The 24599-nt window shown below is 40.4% G+C and overlaps 2 protein-coding genes across 2 annotated transcripts; both read left to right on the forward strand.

Annotated features, from left to right (window-relative positions):
• Positions 1–13707: 13707 nt before the first annotated feature.
• PPBP (pro-platelet basic protein) lies at positions 13708–15370 on the forward strand. The gene is made up of 3 exons (XM_019962914.2): positions 13708–13955; positions 14300–14435; positions 14561–15370. The coding sequence occupies exons 1-3, from the start codon at positions 13835–13837 to the stop codon at positions 14661–14663; spliced, it is 360 nt and encodes a 119-aa protein (XP_019818473.1). The 5' UTR covers positions 13708–13834; the 3' UTR covers positions 14664–15370.
• A 7200-nt stretch (positions 15371–22570) lies between these two features.
• On the forward strand, positions 22571–23809 carry LOC109560173 (platelet factor 4). Its single transcript, XM_019962158.2, has 3 exons — positions 22571–22760; positions 23023–23191; positions 23340–23809. The coding sequence occupies exons 1-3, from the start codon at positions 22661–22663 to the stop codon at positions 23425–23427; spliced, it is 357 nt and encodes a 118-aa protein (XP_019817717.1). The 5' UTR covers positions 22571–22660; the 3' UTR covers positions 23428–23809.
• The last annotated feature ends 790 nt before the right edge of the window (positions 23810–24599 follow it).

Raw genomic sequence — 24599 nt, forward strand, 5'->3', positions numbered from 1 at the left:
TTTTTCCAGTGGTCATGTATGGATATGAGAGTTGGACTGTGAAGAAAGCTGAATGCTGAAGAATTGATGCTTTTGAACTGTGGTGTTGGAGAAGACTCTTGAGAGTCCCTTGGACTGCAAGGAGATCCAACCAGTCCATCCTAAAGGAGATCAGTCCTGGATGTTCATTGAAAGGACTGATGCTGAAGCTGAAACACCAATACTTTGGCCACTTCATGTGAAGAGTTGACTAATTGGAAAAGACTCTGATGCTGGGAGGGATTGGGGACAGGAGGTGAAGGGGACGACAGAGGATGAGATGGCTGGATGGCATTACCGACTCGATGGACATGAGTCTGTGTAAACTCCGGGAGTTGGTGATGGACAGGGAGGCCTGGCATGCTGGGATTCATGGGGTCGCAAAGAGTCAGACACAACTGAGCAACTGAACTGAACTGAACTGATGCTTATATTAACATGTATGTATGTTTAATAGTGTATACTAATGTATTATTAACATACCCATATTTCACCTAAGTAATTCTATATCTTTTCATCTCTCTCCATATATATAAAATATCAACTAGATTAACAGATGTTCTATGATTACATATTAATATATCTATATAATAGAGTGTGTGTAAGGCAAGCAGAGATACAAAGATATGATAGCACCTAGAGTAGATTCAAAGAGACGAATTTGTTGACAAATTTTTTCAGCAATATTAAAAAGCACAAAATACCTCAAATTAAAAAAAAATTAAACTTCTGTAGTATTTTATTGCTCTCTCAAATAGCAATTTTCCTTTAAACCCATGATTTATATCTTTATACTAAGGAAACACTAAAAACTCAAACCAAGTCACTATAAAAGTTTGAATTATAAATTTCAGTCTTTTAAACAATCTCTCATCTATTATATCAGCTCCAAAATACTCATTAGGTGCTTGATAATGGCCAATGAAAGTGTATTAAATGCCTTTTGAATGGATAAAACACAAGCTATGTGAAGAAATAAACATTACTAAGTACTTCTTTATCATAATTCAAGATCTTTTTTCCTCGGAAGCAAGATTTAAAAGTTTAGTTTGCTTGTAGATCATAGACTAACCTCACTGCAATATTCTTGAAGTTGTATTTGTTATGGGCTTGCCATAACTGGCCGTTCTACAAATAAAATTGATCACAGTATATTACCAAAGTATAATCTACACAAGAACCTCAGTGACAGCTACTATTCATCAACCCTGATGCTACTTTTGATCCTGCCACCAGCAAAATCAAAGACAAAGACAATCAAAGACACTAGCAAGATCAAAAGTAACACGTGCACATGCTCAGATGCTTAGTCACGTCCGACTCTTTGCGAGCCCGTGGACTGGAGCCCTCCAGGTTCCTCTGTCCATTGGATTCTCCAGGCAAGAATACTGGAACAGATTCAGGGGAAATTAATCTAATATTTGTCTTCTAAGGATATACCTTATATTTCCTTCAAGTCTCTACATACTATGTTCACTCTGTTATCCCTCTGAAATTCACTGTCATATATGAAATCACTGGGAATTGAACAAATGCTCAGATAAAATGTACTGTATGTTACTCCCCCAATCCAGACAATTTTCAGTGTACAATCAATGCTGTTCATTCTACCAGATTTTCTTGTTTGCCTCTGGGTGTGTCACATTCACATAATCTTTCAATTCCTGAAGATATGACAAGATCTATGATAAAATATGACTAGTGGTTTAGTTTATCTATCATAGTTTTAATTCTTGCATAAGGAAAAGAGTTGTTGTGGTTAATTCTCATGTTGTTCATAACTTCTAACTCTTTCCTGGATGTTACACACTGAGAAATTTACCAGGCAGCAGAAGCATCTGGGGATTTCAGCTTGCCTCACTGACTAAGTCACGGAAGACAAGGAGCATGCATGTGATTCTGATTTTGACTGATGGTCCTTGGTGGCTTTTAGTCAGAAAAATTAATAATATATTCCTGAAAAGGATTGCTCATACTTCAAATATGTAGAGTGAAATAATGACACAGAGAAACAGAGTTAGTTTCAAAACTTCACATCTACAAAGCCTATAGATTCCAATTTCTTAAATATTGAGAAATTGGAAGAACATCCCCCACCCTCTGAAAAATCCATTTTCTTAATGGATGTGTTTCCACTACCACATAAATGTATGATGATTATTTCTGACCCACTTCTCAGATTTGACAAAGAGAAAAATAGTTGATTTGATTCATTCCCAGTAAGAGAGACCAGCGATATTCCTTTGTAGTTTGTGATAAAGAGCAAAGTCAAAACAATTGTATCTCAAGTCTAGTTTGTATTTTTAGCTATGTGACTTTGGCAATTTATTTAACCTCTACATCCCTCAGTCTTCTCATCTGTAAAATCAGTACAATAATATCTATCTCTCAGGCAATAAGGACTAACCAGGAACAAAGTCGTTTTTTGATAAATGTAGTTCCTTTCTCGAGTCTCCTAACTCAAATTCCTCTTTAAGTGAGAAAACTGAAAGCTAAATTTTTAAATTTTTTTTCATATTTATTACTATCCTTTCTACATGTGTGTGAATGATTAATTTTTAGTGCTTTAAGAAATCTTATTTTTTTCCACCAGTCTTTCTCAGAAATCCTCTGAAAACAATGCTACATATTTTCTGTCGATGATGTGACAACATCAAAAAAATGTATGATGTATTTCCCTTCTATAAACATTCATCCATATTGAATGTTTACCCATGTTTATCATTGATAAATCAATGAATCATCAGTATTGACATTTATTGATAATCTTGTTTCATACCAGACCTTGTACGGGATCTTATGATGCCAGGATAACAAAGATGAGAAGCTCTCAACCTTAGTTAAGGTCCTTTGGCAGCAAAGATACTCAGTTTTCTCTGACAAAGCTTCTCTTGAAAGTTGCATGAAAAGAAACTAGATTATTTTTAAAGAGAAAAATAGCATCTTAAGTGGCATTGCCTAGAATCAAACTCTGAGAGGAGATCTACCTGCGGGAAATGTATTTAGGACTGCTCTAAAAAGTAACATCTCTTAGCAAGTAAGGAAGCAGCAGTGGGTAGATGGAGAACTGCCGCTGTAACAGGAGATTCAGGGGGAGCTTATGAGAAGCTCTGGAGCTGGGATGGCCTTGTAGAGTTATTCTGAATTGTGGCAGGCAGACAGACCCCTGAATACCCGCATTGGCCAGCCATTTGATGTGGGCTACCTGTGTTGAGTGGGCATAGCTTTGGGCAAGACAATATCCTCAAGCGGTGAGCTGAACCCAGAGATGATGTTTGTTTCGTGCTATCTGGGGCCACCACAGATACGGAAAAAAGCCATGGTGCGCCATTCAGAGGATCCTGAAAAGGCATGCTGGCCGTTCTTCATGAGGAAGGAGAAGGAGGAGGAGGAGAAGAAAGGAGAGGGAATGGGAAGGGGAGGAGAGTGGAAGCTCTTGTTCTTTTTCTTTGTGTTTTGGCTGTGCTGGGTGTTCACTGAGGTGCACTGGCTTCTCTTGTTGAAGCACACGGACTCAGCAATTCCAGCAAGTGGGCTTAGTTATCCCTTGGCATGTGGGATCTTAGTTCCCCCATCAGGAATTGAACTCGAGTTCCCTGCGTTGGAAGGTGGATTCCTAACCACTGCACCACCAAGGAAGTCGCATTCTTGTCTTTCATTTCTTTGTTTCTCCTTCCTCTCCCTTTCCTACTCTTCTCTTCCCTCATTTCTCTCTCCCACTCCCTTCCTTCCTTCTTCCTTCATTTATTCCCGAGAAATATCATGATACTACTTATAGGAGGAGGAACAGGAGGACCCAGGTGCTGAAGCAGAAATCTCAGTCAGTCGCCAGGACGAACCACCTTCCGGGTGAATGAGGCCATTTTGGACTTTTCAGCCCTTCCAGTTGCCCTCTGACCACCCCCACTCAAGTGTACTCAGGCAAGATGAAAGCAGAAGTACTTCTCGTTGTTGCTGTTCAGTCACTAAGTCATGTCAGACTCTGGATCCCAGGGACTGAAGCCTTCCAGGTTTTGCTGTCCTCCACTAATCTCCTGGAGTTTGCTCAAGTTCATGTCCATTGACTTGGTGCAGGGTACACGCATGCTCCATCCTGTCAGGCTCTGCAATCCTATGGACTGTAGCTTGCCAGACTCCTCTGTCCATTGGATTTTTCAGGTAAAAATACTGGATTGAGTTGCCATCTCATCCTCCAGGGGATATTCCCAACCAAGGGATTGAACCCGCATCTCTGTCTCCTGCACTGAGCAGGCAGAATCTTTACCAACTGCACCACCTGGGAAGCCATTGGGTTAGTGATGCTGTCTAACCATTTTATCCTCTGCCACCCCCTTCTTCTTTGGTCTTTCCCTCTTTCTTCCACAGTTTTTCCCAGCAGCAGGCTCCTTTCCAATGAGTCAGCTCTTCGACCTCTCATTAGCACGCAGAATTATCAGAAATGACAGACTTGTTGTAAGCCACTAAGTTTTGGAATGGCCTGTTATATAGCAAAAGAGGATTGAAAAATGATCATCATGCATCTAATGTTCAACAAATGGCCACAATCAACATCATTAAAAATCCACATGCCTGCAGAACTTTGCAATGTTCTTGTGTAATAGCACCCAGGAAGATATTCCGCCTCCAACTTCTTCTTTCCCCTCTCCCTCCACTCCTACCCCATGTCTCACCACCCCTGGGTCGTGGCACAATTAAATTAGTGCCAGAGTATTTGAAGTCAAGTCTTCCCTGGTGGTTCAGTGGTAAAAAAAAAAAAAAAAAAAAAGTCCTGCCAGTGCAGAAGATGTGGGCTTGATTCCTGGGCTAGGAAGATCCCCTGGAGAAGGAAATGGCAACCCACTTTAGTATTCTTGCCTAGAAAATCCCAAGGACAGAGGAGCCTGTTGAGCTATAGTCCATGCGGTTGCAAAAGAGTCAGACACATCTTAGTTGACCAAAACAAGAACATTTGAGGTCTGGATCACTTTTGTCCACTTAAAGTTATACAGAAAACATATTAGATTTCAGCACTTATAGGAAATATTTTGTTGGCTAGTATTTCAACTTATTGATTAAAGTGCTTTAACAAACTGACTCTCCATTTTATCATTTCTAAGATCTTCTATATCAATTGTTTTATTACTAATTTGCAGGTGATAGCTTATTCCCTTCATACTTGGGAGATGTCAGTTTAAAACAGTCTGCATAAAGCAGAAATAACATATGTCTTAATTTTAAAGGCTGATGTCCCTCCAGTATCTTTAGACATTTTCTTTTAAAATAGCTAACAGATAAGTTCTGCTTTTAGTCTTAGAAAGCTTGCTAATTTCCTGAATGACACTGCTATTTATAATACAATGACTTAAAGGAAAAAGAGATAAAGTAAGTTACCACACACACACACAAAAAAAACAGGGTGACAAAGTATGTTTCATAAAAAGCTGTCAAATTATTTTTAAACAGAAGAAGCTCTGACACTAATTTTCTAGCATTCTTTTAAATTGTAACTTTGTATAAGCTAATTTCTTTTGCTTAAATAACTGATTTAAAATTTTTTTTTACCCATTTCTGTACAGTCCACTTATTAGTGTCAGTATTAGGTTTCTCTTCATGGAAATCAAAAAAGTTATGCACACGACAGTAAGGACAGTTAGCAATAGTAGCAGGAGTAGTGCATCGTAGTAGGAGGAAATTAGTATTTACATCCCATTGCTTTGCACAAATATTTGAGGTCTCATTTTTTTGCCTGGCACATAGCAGATACTTAATATTTATTGAATAAATGAAAACTAGCAAAAAGCATTTTACCTCAAATGCTGACTAATAGGCTTGTGAAATTTTAGTGACTCAAGAAATACGTTCATCCTGCCTCACAAACCTTGCTGACAATGTGTCTTTTGTGACAAAATACACTTGTTGATTAAGACAATGAGTTGATGATCCTCTGCTATACGCTACCTCTTTCCTGGTATCAAATAACTCAAGTAGCATTGTTAGCTCAGAAGACATTCCATATAGTTTCCCCCAAAGGATTAGGAACTTGTGACTAATCGAAGCGAACCAGAAAGGAAATGTGGTTAGTGTTCGTAAGAAGAGGAAAAGAAAAAAAGAAAATGAAGTTGCTCAGGTGTGTCTGACTCTTTGCGACCCCATGGAGCATAGCCCAGCAGGTTCCTCTGTCCATGGGATTCTCCAGGCAAGAATACTGGAGTGGGTTGCCATTTCCTTCTCTAGGGGATCTTCCCGACCCAGGGATCAAATCCAGGTATCCTGTAACTGCAGGCAGACTCTTTACCCTCTGAGCCACCAGGGAAGCACTAAAACTAAAAAGAAGAGTAAACAGCATGTGTAGTGGAGGGAAGAGATGAGAAGGACAGAAAAAGAAAGAGATTATGAATAATGCCAAAACTTTTTATGTCTTACTCTGGAAATGGTTTTGAACTTACATTTGAATACAGATAGATCTGATTTGTGAGTCAATGCAGGCACATTGATGCGTTCACGTCTCTTGACTGTACTATAGAAATATATTGTTAAGTAATTCACTGAAAACATACTTTCTTGCTACTGCTTTAACAGTTTAGATCGGATAATGAATCCTCTTAGAAGCATTATACTCTGTGTACTCCGTTGCTTTGTGTCTTATTTTTAATTCACAGTATTTGTGAATATTGCAACATTTTAATCACAATAATGGGGAAAGGTTATACAGTCATCACTCAGGAAGAACTAGAAGGAAATTTATTCCCCTTGTCCTGTTTCCTGTTGAAATTCTCTCTGTAATTCACTTCACATGGTCCTTCTTACAAGAATACTAATTTTCAGTTTAAGATTTTCCTTGAGTTTACCTGCTAGATTATGAATTTTCCTCTAGTTTACCTGCTAGACTATGAATTTTAGACTAAAAGGGGGGAAGTCATGTTAATTTAATATGTTCTACTGCTAGACTGCAAGTTATAAGAAGAAAACTATTAGGGTGGAGAAAAATAAGGAATACATAGTAAAGCAGGAACTAAGAACTTAAACAGACATAGTCAGGAACTGATAAACAGGAAAAAGTGGCTTAAAATTTTTTTTAAAGTTGGAAAAATTATTTACATAGTCATTTTTATGATAAAAGGTAATTTGATACACTTAACATTTTAAGACTTCCTTCTAGAATTTTGAAGGTATAAATAAATAAGCAGAAAGGAAAATAGGAGGCTTAAATATTATGTAAGATTTCTACAAAGCTGTAAGAGGAAGATGACCTGTGTCTGGGGGGTCCATCCTTTCTTCCCAGCCTCCCAAATCACTTTTTTATACCACTTGCACTTGGGGTTCATGTGAAGTCTAGTTTGAGAACTGTGAATGATCAGAAAGGAAAGAGAAACTTTCCTTTAATGAGAATAGCTGATTTATTCACGAACACTATTTAGCTATGACCTACGGTACAGTGCGTTATCCTACACACTACAGGATACATGAGGCATTCAAAGAAACCTTCCACATGCCTCTGCATTCCACATGGACAGAGAAGGGTCAGTCAGTGCTCAGGAATCACACACATTCAGATTATGTAATCATTATTCTACTTGTGCGTTTTAGTTAATACTGCTGTGAATTAAAAAATAAGTAAGCCCTAATGCCCTTATGGCAGAAAGTGAAGAGGAACTCAAAAGCCTCTTGATGAAAGTGAAAGTGGAGAGTGAAAAAGTGGGCTTAAAGCTCAACATTCAGAAAACGAAGATCATAGCATCTGGTCCCATCACTTCATGGGAAATCAATGGGGAAACAGTGGAAACAGTGTCAGACTTTATTTTTTGGGGCTCCAAAATCACTGCAGATGGTGATTGCAGCCATGAAATTAAAAGACGCTTACTCCTTGGAAGAAAAGTTATGACCAATCTAGATAGCATATTCAAAAGCAGAGACAACTTTGCCAACAAAAGTCTGGCTAGTCAAGGCTATGGTTTTTCCAGTGGTCATGTATGGATGTGAGAGTTGGACTGTGAAGAAGGCTGAGCGCCAAAGAATTGATGCTTTTGAACTGTGGTGTTGGAGAAGACTCTTGAGAGTCCCTTGGACTGCAAGGAGATCCAACCAGTCCATTCTGAAGGAGATCAGCCCTGGGATTTCTTTGGAAGGAATGATGCTAAGGCTGAAATTCCAGTACTTTGGCCACCTCATGCGAAGAGTTGACTCATTGGAAAAGACTCTGATGCTGGGTGGGATTGCGGGCAGGAGGAGAAGGGGATGACAGAGGATGAGATGGCTGGATGGCATCACTGACTCGATGGACGTGAGTCTGAGTGAATTCCAGGAGTTGGTGGCGTGCTGCAATTCATGGGGTCACAAAGAGTCGGACACAACTGAGCGACTGAAATGACTGAATGCCCAAAGTATATTAAAAGCAGAGGTAGTAAAATAACCCCTTAACTGATACCCTTTCCTTAATTTTTAGGAAGGGCTGTATTTTCTGGGAGTGAAAGTGAAAGTCATTCAGTCATGTCCGACTGTCTGTAACCCTATGGACTACACAGTCCATGGAATTCTCCAGGTCAGAATACTGAAGTGGGTAGCCATTCCCTTTTCCAGGGGATCTTCCCAACCCAGGAATTGAAGCAGGGTCTCCTGTATTGCAGTCAAATTCTTAACTAGCTGAGTTACCAGAGAAGCCCAAGTTTTCTGGGGGTGTCTCTGTTAATCACCTCTTGGAGCTAGATATAGTGCTGTCCCCCAGAATGCTGGAGGAGAGGTAAGAGGAAAGGTGAAGGGAAGGGTTCCTGGCTAACGTTTCCATATCTCGAAGACAGTTTTAGGTTGTAACCATAGATTTATATGTTCATTTTTGTAAAGTACCTACCTATGTTTATTGTGGACAAGGTTCATTATTTTGCAACATCTAAGATTTTTAGATATCCTGAGGTGACAGTGTATGATAAAAAGTAGAGCTAATGAATTAATCAATTTGTAAATATCTTTGTTTCTTACCTGGAGAATTACCATGGACAGAGGAGCCTGGTGGGCTGCAATCCATAGGGTCGCAGAGTCAGACACAACTCAGCGACTAAACAAAATATATATGTGTATATATATATATTTATATATATTATTTATATGATGCATATAATGTATAATTATATATATATATAATGTATATTATATATACATATATATAGCTCAGCTGATAAAGAATCGCCTGCAATGCAGGAGACCTGGGTTCGATCCCTGGGTTGGCAAGATCCCCTGAAGGAGGGAATGGCTTCCCACGCCAGTATTTTGGCCTGGAGAATTTCATGGACTGTATAGTTCATGGGATCACAAAGAGTTGGATATGACTGAGCAACTTTCACTTCAAATATATATATATATATATATATATATATATATATATATATATACACACACACACATGCTAAGTTGCTTTAGTCACGTTGGACTCTGTTGGACCCCATGGACTGTAGCCTGCCAGGCTCCTCTGCCCATGGTGAATCTCCAGGCAAGAATACTGGAGTGAGTTGCCATGTCCTTCTCCAGGGGATCTTCCCAACCCAGGGACTGAACCCCTGTCTGTGTCTCCTGCATTGGCAGGCAGATTCTTTACCACTAGTACCACCTGGAAAAGTGAAAAGTGAAAGTGAAGTCGCTCAGTAGTGTCCGACTCTTTGCGACCCCACGAACTGCAGCCTACCATGCTCCTCCGTCCACGGGATTTTCCAGGCAAGAGTACTGGAGTGGGTTGCCATTTCCTTCTCCAGAGGATCTTCCTGACCCAGGGATCGAACCTGGGTCTCCCGCACTGTAGGTAGATGCTTTACCGTCTCAGCCACCTGGAAAGCCCATGTGTATATATATATATATTTGGCATGTAATGAGGCATGCAGGATCTTCCTTGACCATGGATTGAACTCTTGGCCCCTACATTTGGAGAGCAGAATCTTAACCTCTGGGCCACCAGGGAAGTCCAAATATATTTGCTATAATTGATAAAAATAAATCATCTTAGATATGGAATTGTTAAACCATCTCTAAGAAATGTATGTCGGGACTTGTTCATTAGGTTGGCAGCAGATGAGCAGAAGGAAGTATAAAAGGAGGGATGTATATGGGTGTGTCATACTTGTATTTAGATGATAACCGCTGATGCGTGTACATCTCTAGGCTGTATCACAGGAACATTTTGTTAAGAAATTCAATGGAAACATACTTCCTCGCTAATACTTTAATAGTTTAGCGTGGATAATGAATCCTCTTAGAAGCATTATACTTCGTGTACTCTGTTGCTCTGTGTCCCATTTTTAATTGAGCACTAAGGGAATGTAGTATTTTAATCATAACTCTACCAATATCTTTATCTAGTCCATGGGGTCGCTAAGAGTCGGACACGACTGAGAGACTTCACTTTCACTTTTCACTTCCATGCATTGGAGAAGGAAATGGCAACGCACTCCAGTGTTCTTGCCTGGAGAATCCCAGGAACGGGGGGAGCCTGGTGGGCTGCCGTCTATGGGGTCGCACAGAGTCGAACACGACTGAAGCGACTTAGCAGCAGCAGCAGCAGCAGAGAGCTGTTGCTATTTTTGTCTCTTATGAAATATTTATTGCTAAAGCAGGATTGCATTTTTTTCCCGCACTGAGTTGGTATAGTATATTCTTGGTTATCAAAATACTCATATAGCTGTGGGATAGTGAAATGGTAAGTATTCATGATGTGTGAGAAAGCATGATACATAACTGCATGATCTTATTTACATAAAAATGGATGCTTAGTATCAAGCGGTAAGCTGCTTGTGATTACGGATGACTGTTTTCTATTTCTTGTGTTTTTCAGTTGCCTATTATGTACATGTTAACGTTTAAGAAATGTATGGCCCTAACAGAAGCAGAAGATATTAAGAAGAGGTGGCAATAATACACAGAAGAACTATACAAAAAAGACCTTCATGACCCAGATAACCACGATGATGTGATCACTCATCTAGAGCCAGACATCCTGGAATGCAAAGCCAAGTGGGCCTTAGGAAAGATCACTATGAACAAAGCTAGTTGTGGGTGATGGAATTACAGTTGAGTTATTTCAAATCCTAAAAAATGATGCTGTGAAAGTGCTGCACTCAATATGCCAGCAAATTTAGAAAACTCAGCAGTGGCCACAGAACTAGAAAGTCAATTTTCTTCCCAATCCCAAAGAAAGGCAATGCCAAAGAATGCTCAAACTACCACACAATTGCACTCATCTCACACACTAGCAAAGTAATACTCAAAGTTCTTCAAGCCAGGCTTCAACAGTACATGAACTGTGAACTTCCAGATGTTCAAGCTGGATTTAGAAAAGGCAAAGGAACCAGAGATCAAATTGCCAGCATCTGTTGGATCATTGAAACAGCAAGAGAGTTCCAGAAAAACATTTACCTCTGCTTCATTGACTACTCCAAAGACTTTGATTGTGTGGATCATAACAAACTGTAGAAAATTCTTAGAGATGGGAATACCAGACCACCTGACCTGCCTCCTGAGAAATCTATATGCAGGTCAAGAAGCAACAGTTAGAACTGGACATGAAACAACAGACTGGTTCCAAAACAGGAAAGGAGTACATCAAGGCTGTATGTCACCCTGCTTATTTAAGTTATATGCAGAGTACATCATGAGAAATGCTGGACTGGATGAAGCCCAAGCTGGAGTAAAGACTGGCGGGAGAAATATCAATAACCTCAAATATGCAGATGACACCACCCTTATGGCAGCAAGAGAAGAACTAAAGAGCCTCTTGATGAAAGCGAAAGAGGAGAGTAAAAAAGCTGGCTTAAAACTCAACATTCAAAAAATGAAAATCATGGCATCTGGTCCCATCACTTCATGGCAAATAGATGGGGAAAGAATGGAAACAGTGGCTGACTTTATTTTGGGGGGCTCCAAAATCACTGCAGACAGTGGCATGGCCTGCAGCCATGAAATTAAAAGACGCTTGCTCCTTGGAAGAAAAGTTATGACCAACCCAAACAGCATATTAAAAAGCAGAGACATTACTTTGCCAACAAAGGTCCATCTAGTCAAACCTATGGTTTTTCCAGTATTCATGTGTGGATGTGAGAGTTGGACCATAAAGAAAGTTCAGAGCCAAAAATTGATGCTTTTGAACTGTGGTGTTGGAGAAGACTCTTGAGAGTCCCTTGGACAGCAAGGAGAGCCAATCAGTCTATCCTAAAGGAAATCAGTCCTGAATATTCACTGGAAGGACTGATGCTGAAGCTGAAGGTCCAATACTTTGGCCACCTGATGCAAAGAACTGACTCAGTGGAAAAGACCCTGATGCTGGGAGGAGAAGGGGACGACAGAGGATGAGATGGTTGGATAGCATCACCAACCGAATGGACATGAGTTTGAGTAAGCTCTGGGAGTTGGTGATGGACAGGGAGGCCTTGCGTGCTACAATCTATGGGGTCGAAAAGAGTCAGGCACAACTGAGCAACTGAACTGAACTGAAATTTTAAGAAATGTCATTTTTTAAAACCTTAAAAAAAAAAAAAACCCAAAACCAAGTGTATAGTCCTGTTGAGGAAGCAATCTTATAGATGAGTCAGAGATCCAGATGACAGCGTACACCAGCCAGTATATGATGTGTGGGCCCCCTCCTGTACATTTGCCAGGCTTTGTCCATATCACGTGGGGTTTGAGATCAAGATCCTTAATTAGAGTTTGAGACTTTAATAAAGATCTTACTGCAATCCATAAGTGCAAAACCAGAAACACCTACAAGGTTGCCAGTAGGACAGAGGGTGGATGACAATTGCTTATCTATAGAACATTATGCAGACATTGAAAAGAATGGAGAAAAATGACATTGAGGTAACATGAAAGGATGATGAAGACATAATTTTATAGAACAAAAGCTGTATAACTCCAACTGTATAAAAAATGATCTATGTCTATCTCTCTATATGTATATCTTTATGTATTATATATGTGGATCTATGTATATGTGTATATATATAAATGTAGATAGAATAGAAAACTAATGCCAAATTTTTACCAATGGTTACCACTGGAGACCCAGAATGTGGAGCAATGATGAAGAGGAACTTGTATATTTTATCTACAGTTTATAAATCTTTTACAGTGAATTGTATCATACATTTCTCTGTTAGATTAAGTGGACTCAGATGATAGAAAAAAGTAAGAAGTTTATTTTATAATACAAGGGAGGATGAGTTTGCTTCTAGTTTCTGGATGAAATTATAAAAGATAATACATTTGGAAGACAGAAAGGATCCATAAACTAATACATAAAGTTGTTTTGATAATAATTGGCTCCTATTTTATCCACATACTCCTAATGAATCCCAGCACTTATCAACAACCAAGATAGTAACCTCTGCTTTCCTTGGCAACTGGAAAGGGAAGATAATTCTCTTTTCCAAGGGCCACATTTTTATGCTTTCAGATACACCTAAAATGTCTATAAGGCCTCTGAATTGCATTATAGGAAAGGCAGGGCGTATTACATAATTATTCAGAGAAAATATATGTAATATTTCAGTCTAGTTCTTGCCTAAATATGTGTAAGGGAGATGGATATTGAGAAAGGGGGGTGAGCATGTGCAGGGATGCAGCAAATGAAATTTAGCAGGAATTTGACTTGCCTGGCATTTATCTGTGTTGGGCACAACTTGACCACTCTTACACTTGTGTTACCACACACCCTCACTTCCCCTATCCCTATCCTTTTTCTCCTTACTGGCCTTGAGGCAGGGTGTATAAAAGACATCAGGCAACTGTGAAAACCACTTAGCTGTAGACTCCTGAGCAGAAGTTCACCCTCCTGGGAACAACTCTAACACAAGTCTTTTCCACCATGAGCCTCAGACCTGACGCCACCTCCTCATATACCGTGCCCAGCCCGCTTCCTGTCCTACAGGTGTTGCTGCTGATGTCACTGCTCCTGGTGATGCTGGTTCCCTCCACCAATGGAAAACGTAAGAGAAACTTTAGGGAGAGGTGAATAGTAGACTCTCTGCTTCTCCTAACCTGAGGCTGCTTCTGCTGCAGCTGTGTCTGGGGGAGGGACTGCCTTAGTGCCCCTGGGACTAGAGAAGGGCACTATATGAATAATTACAAATGGAGATGCTGCACTCTGTGGGCACTTGACCTGTGCCAAGAATTCTGCTCGGTGCTTTAGTAAAGGTTGACAGGTCGATCATATTCACAATGGCGTTTCGAAGGAGGTACTCATCAATATATAAGATCTAGGAGATAATTATGACCACTAATAGAATCATATCTTCTAAAAAAAAAAAAAGAATCTTATCTTCTGCCCTAGTTAGCAGTAAAGAGAGATTTCTACATGTTGAACTTCGCTGCTTGTGTGTGAAGACCATCTCTGGCATTCCTTCCAGTAACATCCAAAGTTTGGAGGTCAACAGGGCAGGACCCCACTGCAACAAAGTCGAAGTAATGTAAGTCTCTGCTTCTCTAGTATTGCCACCCTAAGGAAGCCCTCCATCCTCCTCCCTACCACCACTGCTGGATCCCTTCTGATGATGGCCAGGATGCTCACAGATAACTCTACTCTCTCTTGCAGAGCCGAGTTGAAGAATGGGAAGAAAATCTGCCTGAATCCGGAAGGCCCCCGAATCAAGAAAATAGTCCAGAAAATATTGGAAGATGGTGGGTTAGCTGCTTAATCTTTTTCACTTTCTGTCAAACCTTTTTATCTCCCAAGAAGAACAGAAGTTGAAATCTTGGCTTTCTAGAGTTCTTATTTATCCAGGATACCTAGTCATACCATATTAAACTTTGGATATGTTTTCCATTCTGTCTCAAAAAGTCACAATTTGCTCTGAGATGGCTGGTTAATAGATGACAGGGAGAAGATAAAATTAAGCATGGCTAGGGTGTAAGACAGTCTCAAGGATGTATTGTATAACAGGAGGAATATAACCAATATTTTGTAATAACTCTAAATGGAAAGTAACCTTTTAAAATAGTATAAACATTTTAAAAATTAATAAAAAGGAAAGTAACCAAGGCTTGTTTCAAAATACAATATATGTTTTACTCCCTAACTCTTGGCTAAATGTGGTAATGTGTTTTGCATTTCTTTCTTTAAAAGTTTCTTTCCAAAACCATTTGTCTTAACTTATTGTGCTCCACTGTACTGATAGACTGGACATGACCATGATGATTCCGTAACGGTCAGTGATATTAGAAACCACACAGAGCCCAGCATGGAGCACTTGCTGAATAAATGTTTATTAATACATTTAGATATTTAATAGATTTTTCATTGTGTTAGTCCTAGGATGTCTTGTTTCAAAACATTAGCTGAAAGATTTTTCCAGTGTTTACTTTAGCCTTCAAATCCTAACAATAATAAAATTGTAGAATGTGAGTTTTGTGAGCAGTGGTTATTTACTTTAAAGTAGACACATTTAATACCAGTAGAGCAAACAATATGTGATGACATATGATATCATATATATCTTCAGTGATACAATATTTTCAATAATAACAGCAGATTCTCCTTGGTGTTGAATGTTTTATCCCAACATGTTTGTACATTTTTGTTTACTTAATATCTACATGGTTACATTTTCTGTATTAGAATCAGCCTTGCAAATAAGGACAAGAGAGGATTTAAACTTTACCAGACTATAATTATTATTTTATAATCAACAGAATTTCTTTCACTCTAATCCCTTAAAATATACTATTCTTACAGAAATATTAACATAAAATCAAACTTATTATTGCTTTGTTGTCTTATATTATTACTTTTAACAGAATTGTTAGGGGGAAAAGGCATCTTTTTTAAAAACTTTGGTATTTAACAATATGAACAACAAAATTCACTAGTTTATGATTTGTGCTGTTTTTAATGTACTATAGTAATAGCAAAACTTTATTAACAGCTATTAATATTATAATATTAATAACAATATTAATATGCCAGATAAAATAATTGTTTTGCATGCATTATAATTAAATAATTGTAAAGAATTAAATAATTCTTACAATATAGCTATGATGTGGTTAAGAGCACATCCTCTAAAGACAGAATAACGGGGTAACTTAGTCCACCACTTACTAGCTGTGTAACTTTGGTCAGATTGCATAAACTCTCCGTGCCTTGTTTCTTCATTTCTAAAATGGCATAATAATATTGCTTATCTCATGGAGTTGATGTGAAAATTAAGAGCTAATAAATTCAAAGTGCTGAAAATAATCCATGTCACACAATAATCCATAGGCCAATGTTAGTATTTATTATTATTATAATTAGCATCCCCAGTGCTACAGGGAGAAGGCAAAGGCAACCCACTCCAGTACTCCTGCCTGGAAAATCCCATGGATGGAGGAGCCTGGTAGGTTGCAGTCCATGGGGTCTCTAAGAGTCGGACACAACTGAGCGACTTCACTTTCACTTTTCACTTTCATGCATTGGCGAAGGAAATGGCGACCCACTCCAGTGTTCTTGCCTGGAGAATCCCAGGAATGGGGCAGCCTGGTGGGCTGCCATCTATGTGGTCGCACAGAGTCGGACACGACTGAAGCGACTTAGCAGCAGCAGCAGCAGCAGTGCTACAGAGAAGAAAATCGAAGTTCAAAGAAATTAGGAAATTTGCCTCAGAATCTAATAACTAAATAGGTGACAGAGGGGCGATTTGAAACTGTGCTATTAACCACAACATCTTAACACTTTGCTTGATTTTTCTTTCTCTAATGAAGAGATTATATTATGTTTCACATAATGGTATTGACACAGAAAATAAGACTTGATACATAAATAGCATACTAAACATCCTATGATTATTATAGAAGACATCAGCTCATCTACCCCAACCTGCACATGGAGTTTAGGGAGCACCCATGTATGAAGCATTTAGTTCACAGTCTATGCATTATTAGGTTTCTTTTTATTATGTTCTCATCATTATAGATTTAATGCCTTAAATTTTTTGTGTACAAAATAAACACATTTATTAAATAATAGTTAACAAATAATACACATAAATAAACATTTAATAAATAAAGCACTCACAGTCATCAGTTTTTCACCAATAATTTAAAATAGCTCAGCAACTCATTCATTTCTCTAGGATCTCCTACTGAAATCCAGGAGGGCCACCTTCTGGGACATGACACAGTTTTTACACTATGCTAATACCTCTTCACTGTGCATATGTCTTTTATTTTTGTGTGCACATATTGAATTATTCTATTTAGATGCAGAGAAAGAATGAGTTAACTGCCATTACTCCCTGAGTTTCTTTACACTGCACATATTGAAACCTGGGGGTCAGATTGTACAAATCCAGTATGTTGCCCATCCGTATGCTAAACACTCTTCTATCCATTCCCTCTGTGCTAACCCAAATGGGATCTCAAGTTTCAGTTCCATAAATACATAGGACTTACACCACATGCTGTACTAGCCATTGTGAAGATGCTGGGTATTCAAAGACCTATAAGTTACGGAGAATTGTCCTTGAAGAGATAACTGTCTGGTGGGAGATGCAGACAGGCTGACAAATCATTACAACCACACGTTCGTATAGAGGTATGCTCCTACTGCACAAAGAAATGGCACTTGAATATGTCAAAGCCTCATCATTATCGTTTTCAACATTCATCATCTTCACTAATGCAGTGCTTTATATTGATTCCCTACCAGGGAGCTGGAGAAGAGAAAGGCAACCCACTCTAGTATGCCTGCCTGGAGAATCCCATGGACAGAGGAGCCTGGTGGGCTATAGTCCAGGGGGGTCTCAAAGAATTTGACATGATGGAGCAAAAAACACTTCACTTTTCCTTTTAACAGGGAGTTAGAATAGTGATAGACAATACTATCTCACAGCTCATGGAACTTTTCATCTAGGAAGAGAAACCATTTTAAACACATTTAAATATATATGCATGTCTTGTGTGAGTATCATGTGTGTGTGTTTATACGAGCTGTGACAAACAGGAGAAGCAGTGGGTGCTACATGACAACAAAAGGGAACATGAGTTGCTTAGCTGTCAGGGAAGATCCCTCTGGGGAGGTAATATTTCAGCTGACATTAGAAATATGAGTAGAACTTAGCTAGATGAGAGAGTAAGAGAGAGAGTAAGAGAAAGCACATTCCAGGTCTAGGAATTCAAGCGCACATCCCTGCAGAGGTCAGGTCCTGCTGAGCCTTAAGAGGTCAGCTTGGTCCATGCAGTGGGCTTCCAAGGCCGTTCACCACAGTTAATCAGTATGACAGAGAGCCTCTGGCTTTGAGATGAGGGTGTGTTTTTCCCTAATCAAAACCAAAGTCATTCTTTCTAAGGGAAGGGAAGATGGTCTTGAGGCAGGAGATAGAAAAGCCCTGGAGCAAACAGTTGGAGTTTGTTTTCTGTGGACTGATACCCCAAGACAAAAATAGCAAGAAGGCTGAAGGGAGGAGGCTGGGCCCTGCCCACATAGAAGATGAGAGGCCACATATTTCTCATTCTCTAAGTCAGGAGCCCTGCCTGAACTCAGTTCAGTTTAGTCGCTCAGTCGTGTCTAACTCTTTGCAACCCCATGGACTGCAGCACACCAGGCTTCCCTGTCCATCACCAACTCCCGGAGCTTGCTTAAACTCATGTTCATTGAGTCGGTGATAACATCCAACCATCTCATCCTCTCGGGTCTCCTTCTCCTCCTGTCTTCAATCTTTCCCAGCATCAGGGTCTTTTCCAATGAGTCAGTTCTTTGCTTCAGCTGGCCAAAGTATTGGAGCTTCAGCTTCAACATCAGTCCTTCCAATGAATATTCAGGACTGATTTCCTTTAGGATTAACTGGTTTGATCTCCTTGCTGTTGAACAGACTCTCAAGAGTCTTCTCCAACACCACAGTTCAAAAGTACCAATTCTTTGGCACTCAGCTTTCTTTATGGTCCAACTCTCACATCTATACATGTGAAAAACCATAGCTTTGACTAGACGAACCTTTGTCAGCAAAGTAATGTCTCTGCTTTTTAATATGCTATCTAAGTTGGTCATAGCTTTTCTTCCAAGGAGCAAGTGTCTTTTAATTTCATAGCTGCAGGCACTATCTGCAGTGATTTTGGAGCCCAAGAAAATAAAGTCTCTCAGTTTCCATTTTTTCCCCATTTATTTTCCATGAAGTGATGGGACTGGATGCCATGATTTTCATTTTTTGAATGTTGAGTTTTAAGCCAGCTTTTTCACTCTCCTCTTTTACTTTCATCTAGAGACTCTTTAGTTCCACTTCTCTTTCTGCCATAAGGGTGGTGTCATCTGCATATCTGAGGTTATTGATATTTCTCCCAGCAATCTTGATCCCAGCTTGTGCTTCATTTAGTCTGGCATTATGCATGATGTATTCTGCATATAAATTAAATAAGGGAGGTGACAATATACTGTTTTGAGGTACTCCTTTCCCAATTTGGAACCAGTCAGTTTTTCCATGTCCAGTTCTAACTGCTGCTTCTTGACCTGCATACAGATTTCTCAGGAAGCAAGTAAGGTGGTCTGATATTCCCATCTCTTGAAAAATTTTCCACAGGTTGTTGTGATCTACACAGTCAAAGCCTTTGGCATAGTCAATGAAGCAAAGTAGATGCTTTTCTGGAATTCTCTTGCTTTTTCTATGATCCAATGGATATTGGCAATTTGATCTCTGGTTCCTCTGCCTTTTCTAAATCCAGCTTATACATCTGGGAGTTCTCAGTTCTCTTACTGTTGAAACCTTTCTTGGAAAATTTTGAGCATTATTTTGTTAGCATGTGAAATGAGCTCAACTGTGCAGTAGTTTGAACATTCTTTGGCATTGCCTTTCTTTGGGATTGGAAAGAAAACCGACTTCTTCCAGTCCCGTGGCCCCTGCTGAATTTTCCAAATTTTCTGGCATATTGAGTGCAACACTTTCACAGCATCATCTTTGAGGATTTGAAATAGCTCAACTGGAATTCCATCACCTCCACTAGCTTTGTTCATAGTGATGCCTTGACTTTGCAGTCCAGGATGTCTAGCTCTAGGTGACTGGTCACAGCATCATGGCTATCTGGGTCATTAAGATCTTATTTTGTATAATTCTTCTATGTATTCTTGCCACCTCTTCTTAATATCTTCTGCTTTTGTTAGGTTCCTACCATTTCTGTCCTTTATTGTGCCCATCTTTGCATGAAATGTTCCCTTGTTATCTCTAATTTTCATGAAGAGATCTCTAGTCTTTCCCATTCTATTGTTTTCCTCTATTTCTTTGCATTTCCTCTATTTCTTTCTATTGTTTTCCTTTCTATTTCTTCACTTAGGAAGTTTTTCTTATCTTTCCTTGCTATTCTTTAGAACTCCACATTCAGATGGATATATCTTTCCTTTTCTCCTTTGCCTTTCACTTCTCTTCTTTTCTCAGCTATTTTTAAGTCCTCCTCAAACAACTATTTTGCCTTTTTGCATTTCTTTTTCTTGATCACAGCCTCCTGGACAATGTCATGAACCTCCATCCATAGTTCTTCAGGCACTGTGTCTAATCCCTTGAATCTATTTGTCACTTCCACTGTATAATCATAAGGGATTTGATTTAGGTCATACCTGAATGGTCTGGTGGTTTTTCCTACTTTCTTCAATTTCAGTCTGAATTTTGCAATAAGGAGTTTATGATTTGAGCTACAGTCATATACAGAAGGAAAAGGCGATGGCACCCCACTCCAGTACTCTTGCCTGGAAAATCCCAAGGACAGAGGAGCCTGGTAGGCTGCAGTCCATGGGGTCCCAAAGAGTTGGACATGACTGAGCGACTTCACTTTCACTTTTCACTTTCATGCATTGGAGAAGGAAATGGCAACCCACTCCAGTGTTCTTGCCTGGAGAATCCCACGGACGGGGGAGACTGGTGGGCTGCCTTCTATGGAGTCACACAGAGTCGGACACGACTGAAGTGACTTAGCAGCAGCAGCATATACAGAAAGGCTCCTTGGAAGTCAAAAAGGGAGGAGGTGCCCTTCCATATTAAGTGATGCTAACTACCCATAGACATCTTCAGCATAATCCATCTTGGTTAATTGATGCATGCATACACATGGGAGGATTGTGAGATATACCAAATACAGACTCTGAACCAGGAAAATAAAAATGATTGGCCAAAATAAACCTGGAAGAAATGCCCCATGTAAGTGATTTAAACTACCAGGAGAGCAAGACCCTCTCACTGAGTCCACCCGTGTGTCTATCCACATATACTCTACTCTTTTTTTCTTCCTAAGAAACACTTCACTTGTTTCACTACTTTTCCTCTTTGTGGGAATTTTTTTGTGCAAAGCTGAAAAGCCAGTGCCTTGTCACTGACCAAATATTTGATGCTCTCCCCACCACCACCTGATTAATCTCTGGCCAGGAACTGAAACCCTACTTCAAGCTGCTGCAGGCTGAGGCCAGCAGAGATCAGTCCACATGGATCCCTGAACTTTTCTGTGCAGGATTCTGGTGCATTCTTTTCCACAGTCAGCTCCCAGATGCTCTGTGTCCTCCTGAGAGCACCACTACTCCCGCCAATGGTGCAGCCTACCTCACCCTGTCCCTGGGGGCAGCAGGAGCTGGAAAACCTGAACACTCTTCTTGGTCTCTCTTTCAGGGTGAGCAAAATGATGAAATACCTGGGCAGTAAAGTTTTTACATAAAGAATGAATCCAAATATTCATGTTACAATTCTTCTTAGAATAAGAGGACTTATGAGAACAACAGATTTTGCTTCCTAGGATGTATTGGCTGATGGTTGATAAAGCTGGGGAGATCCCATTCAAGAGTCTGAGGAAGTTTTCCACATCCACCTAACTTCTGGAACCAAGTCCTCACCTAGAGACCAAATTCAACTTTTTAGCAGCAGAATACCATGACAAAACGCACATCTTGCAGACATACAACTGCCAGGTTCAACTCAATGGTCATCCACAAGAAACAGAAGTGAAGGAGCAGTTTTTGAGGAGGCAGTTGGGAGAAGGAAACAGAAACTCCTGCTGCACAAATTGCAAAACAGTGACTGCAGAGTGACTCTACTATTGCGCATAACAAAGAAAACAGACTATTTTAGGGACTTCTCTGGTCATCCAGCGGTTAAGAATCCACCTGCCAATGCAGGGGGCACAGGTTCCATCCCTGATCTAGGAAGATTCCACATGCTGCAGGGCAACTACGCACAGTGCACTGCAGCTACTCAGCCCCCTGTGTCTAGGGCTGGTGCTTTCCAACAAGAGCAGCCACTGTAATGAGAGGCTCCCCCAGCACTGCAAGGAAGAGTAGCCCCTGCTCTCAACTGGCAAAAGCCCCTACATAGCAAGGGAAGATCTAGCACAGCCAATAAATAGATGAATAATAAAGACATTTTTATAAGGTTGAAGTACTGTTTCTGACTGTACGAATGTATGTGAATTCAGGGTGGGGGTCGGATCCTGCCACCAGCTCCCAGTAAGACTGCTGGTCTCTGGCTTTTTTTCTTTTTTCTTGCTTAATCTTGTCTGTCCAGAGCCGAATTCTGCAGAAGTGTCTGTTTCCGCACCGCGGTTCCCCACCCTCCACCCCAAGCTTCCGAAGAAGCGTGCAAATGGCGGGGATAAAACGGGTCTGGAGAGGGTGGGGAACCACGAGTCTGCGGAGCTCCAGCCCTGCAGCCCCTGCGCTGGCTCTCGGCTCCGGCTGGCACTCCTGAGCGCGATGAACCAGGCAGTCGGACCCCGCGCCTCCCGCCCGCGGTCCAGCCCGGGGCTGCTGCTCCTGGGGCTGCTGCTTCTGCCGGCCATCGCCCTGGCCCAAGGTGAGCGCTGATGGAAGCAGGGCGGGGAGAGGTCCAGGGCAGCAGAGAGTCCGGGAAGTCCCAGGAACGGAGTCCGTAATCTCCGGATCCCAGCTAGGATTTCCCGAGCGCTTGCTACGTGTGAAGGCGCGGTGCCACGTGCTGGCCGGTGCGCTCGATCACCTAGCCGGCAACACTCTTTCAGAGGGATGTGGTTTGTGGGTGAGGAAATGAAGGTCCAAGGCAGTGAGAAGATCCCCAAGGTCCCTCTGATTATTCACAGAGTCGTCATTCCCTGCCACCTTCGTCCCGCTCCCAGCGGACTCTGAAGGTGGAGAGTCTGAGGACCTCCAATGCGTGTGCCTGAAGACCACTTCGGGGATTAACCCCAGGCACATCTCCAGCCTGGAAGTGATCGGGGCCGGGCTCCACTGCCCCAGCCCCCAACTGATGTGAGTCCTGGAACTTGTTGCTTTCGTGCCCACCCTCTGCTCTCCCCTTCCCTACCGTCCCTCTAAACCCCGCCGCCTCCCCGCCAGTCTAATTCTAAATTCAAACCCCTAGGACTGAAACGCAGCACCTCTCTTCTTTCTCTGACAGAGCTACGCTGAAGACGGGAAGGAAAATTTGCCTGGACCAGCAGAATCCTCTGTATAAGAAAATAATCAAGAGGCTTTTGAAGAGTTAGTTGCCTAAATCTCTACTTTTGCTATAGAAAATGTTTCTTCTTCTTCTTTTTTAAATTTTCAATCTACTTGTGGAAAACAAATCATCTAATGTTTTTATTGTCCTTGAAACTCTACATAAATAAAAGAAATGAAGTTTTGATAGCATGCCTCAATAGAGCAAAGAAATAACGTTGACATCACAATTTCATATGAAGAAAAATCTCCAGAATTTTAAGCAAAAATATATTTTGAAAGAAGATTTGGTTTAATAAAGACTGATTTTACTTAGTATATGTTGGCTGATACAATTTGCATATTTCCATGATTATATTTCTTAATAACTACTTATTTACCTATTAATGTCACAATTAACTTTGCCAATAAATATTAATTGCAGTTAAACTTTCTGGGCTGCTTTTCTAAAAAAAATTAAATATAGTGGACTCTGCTTTTATCCCCTTAAAATTTATACTGCACTCTAGGATAGAAAATTGATAAAAATGAAACTAGAATTCTCTACTACTTAATGGAAATATATTTCAGAGCATGAAATTAAGATATTTTACTCATTATTGGTCCTTTGATAATGTTGACATTTCACAAAAATGAAATGTTAAAAAACAGTTCTTGGGGTCTTCCCTGGGAGCCCAGTAGGTAAAACTCTGTATGTGTCATCTACATATCTGAGGTTATTGATATTTCTCCCAGCAATCATGATTCCAGCTTGTGCTTCATCCAGTCCAGCATTTCTCATGATGTACTCTGCATTTAAGTTAAATAAGCAGGGTGACAATATACAGCCTTGACGTACTCCTTTTCCTATCTGGAACCAGTCTGTTGTTCCAAGTCCAGTTCTAACTGTTGCTTCCTGACCTGCATATAGGTTTCTCAAGAGGCAGGTCAGATGGTCTGGTATTCCCATCTCTTTCAGAATTTCCCACAGTTTATTGTGATCCACACAGTCAAAGGCTTTGGCATAGTCAATAAAGCAGAAATAGATGTTTTTCTGGAACTCTCTTGCTTTTTGATGATCCAGCAGATGTTGGCAATTTGATCTCTGGTTCCTCTGCCTCATGACCTAATGCCATTTCAACCTAAGGTGGCAGTGTTTGTGTAGAGGCAGGCTTAGACTGCTAAGAGAAAGTGGAGAATGCCCTATTCAGTCTTCTTGAGGTGGGGGAAGTGAGAAGGC

Source organism: Bos indicus, chromosome 6 (assembly GCF_029378745.1).
Source record: "Bos indicus isolate NIAB-ARS_2022 breed Sahiwal x Tharparkar chromosome 6, NIAB-ARS_B.indTharparkar_mat_pri_1.0, whole genome shotgun sequence".
Taxonomy (NCBI): Eukaryota; Metazoa; Chordata; class Mammalia; order Artiodactyla; family Bovidae; genus Bos; species Bos indicus.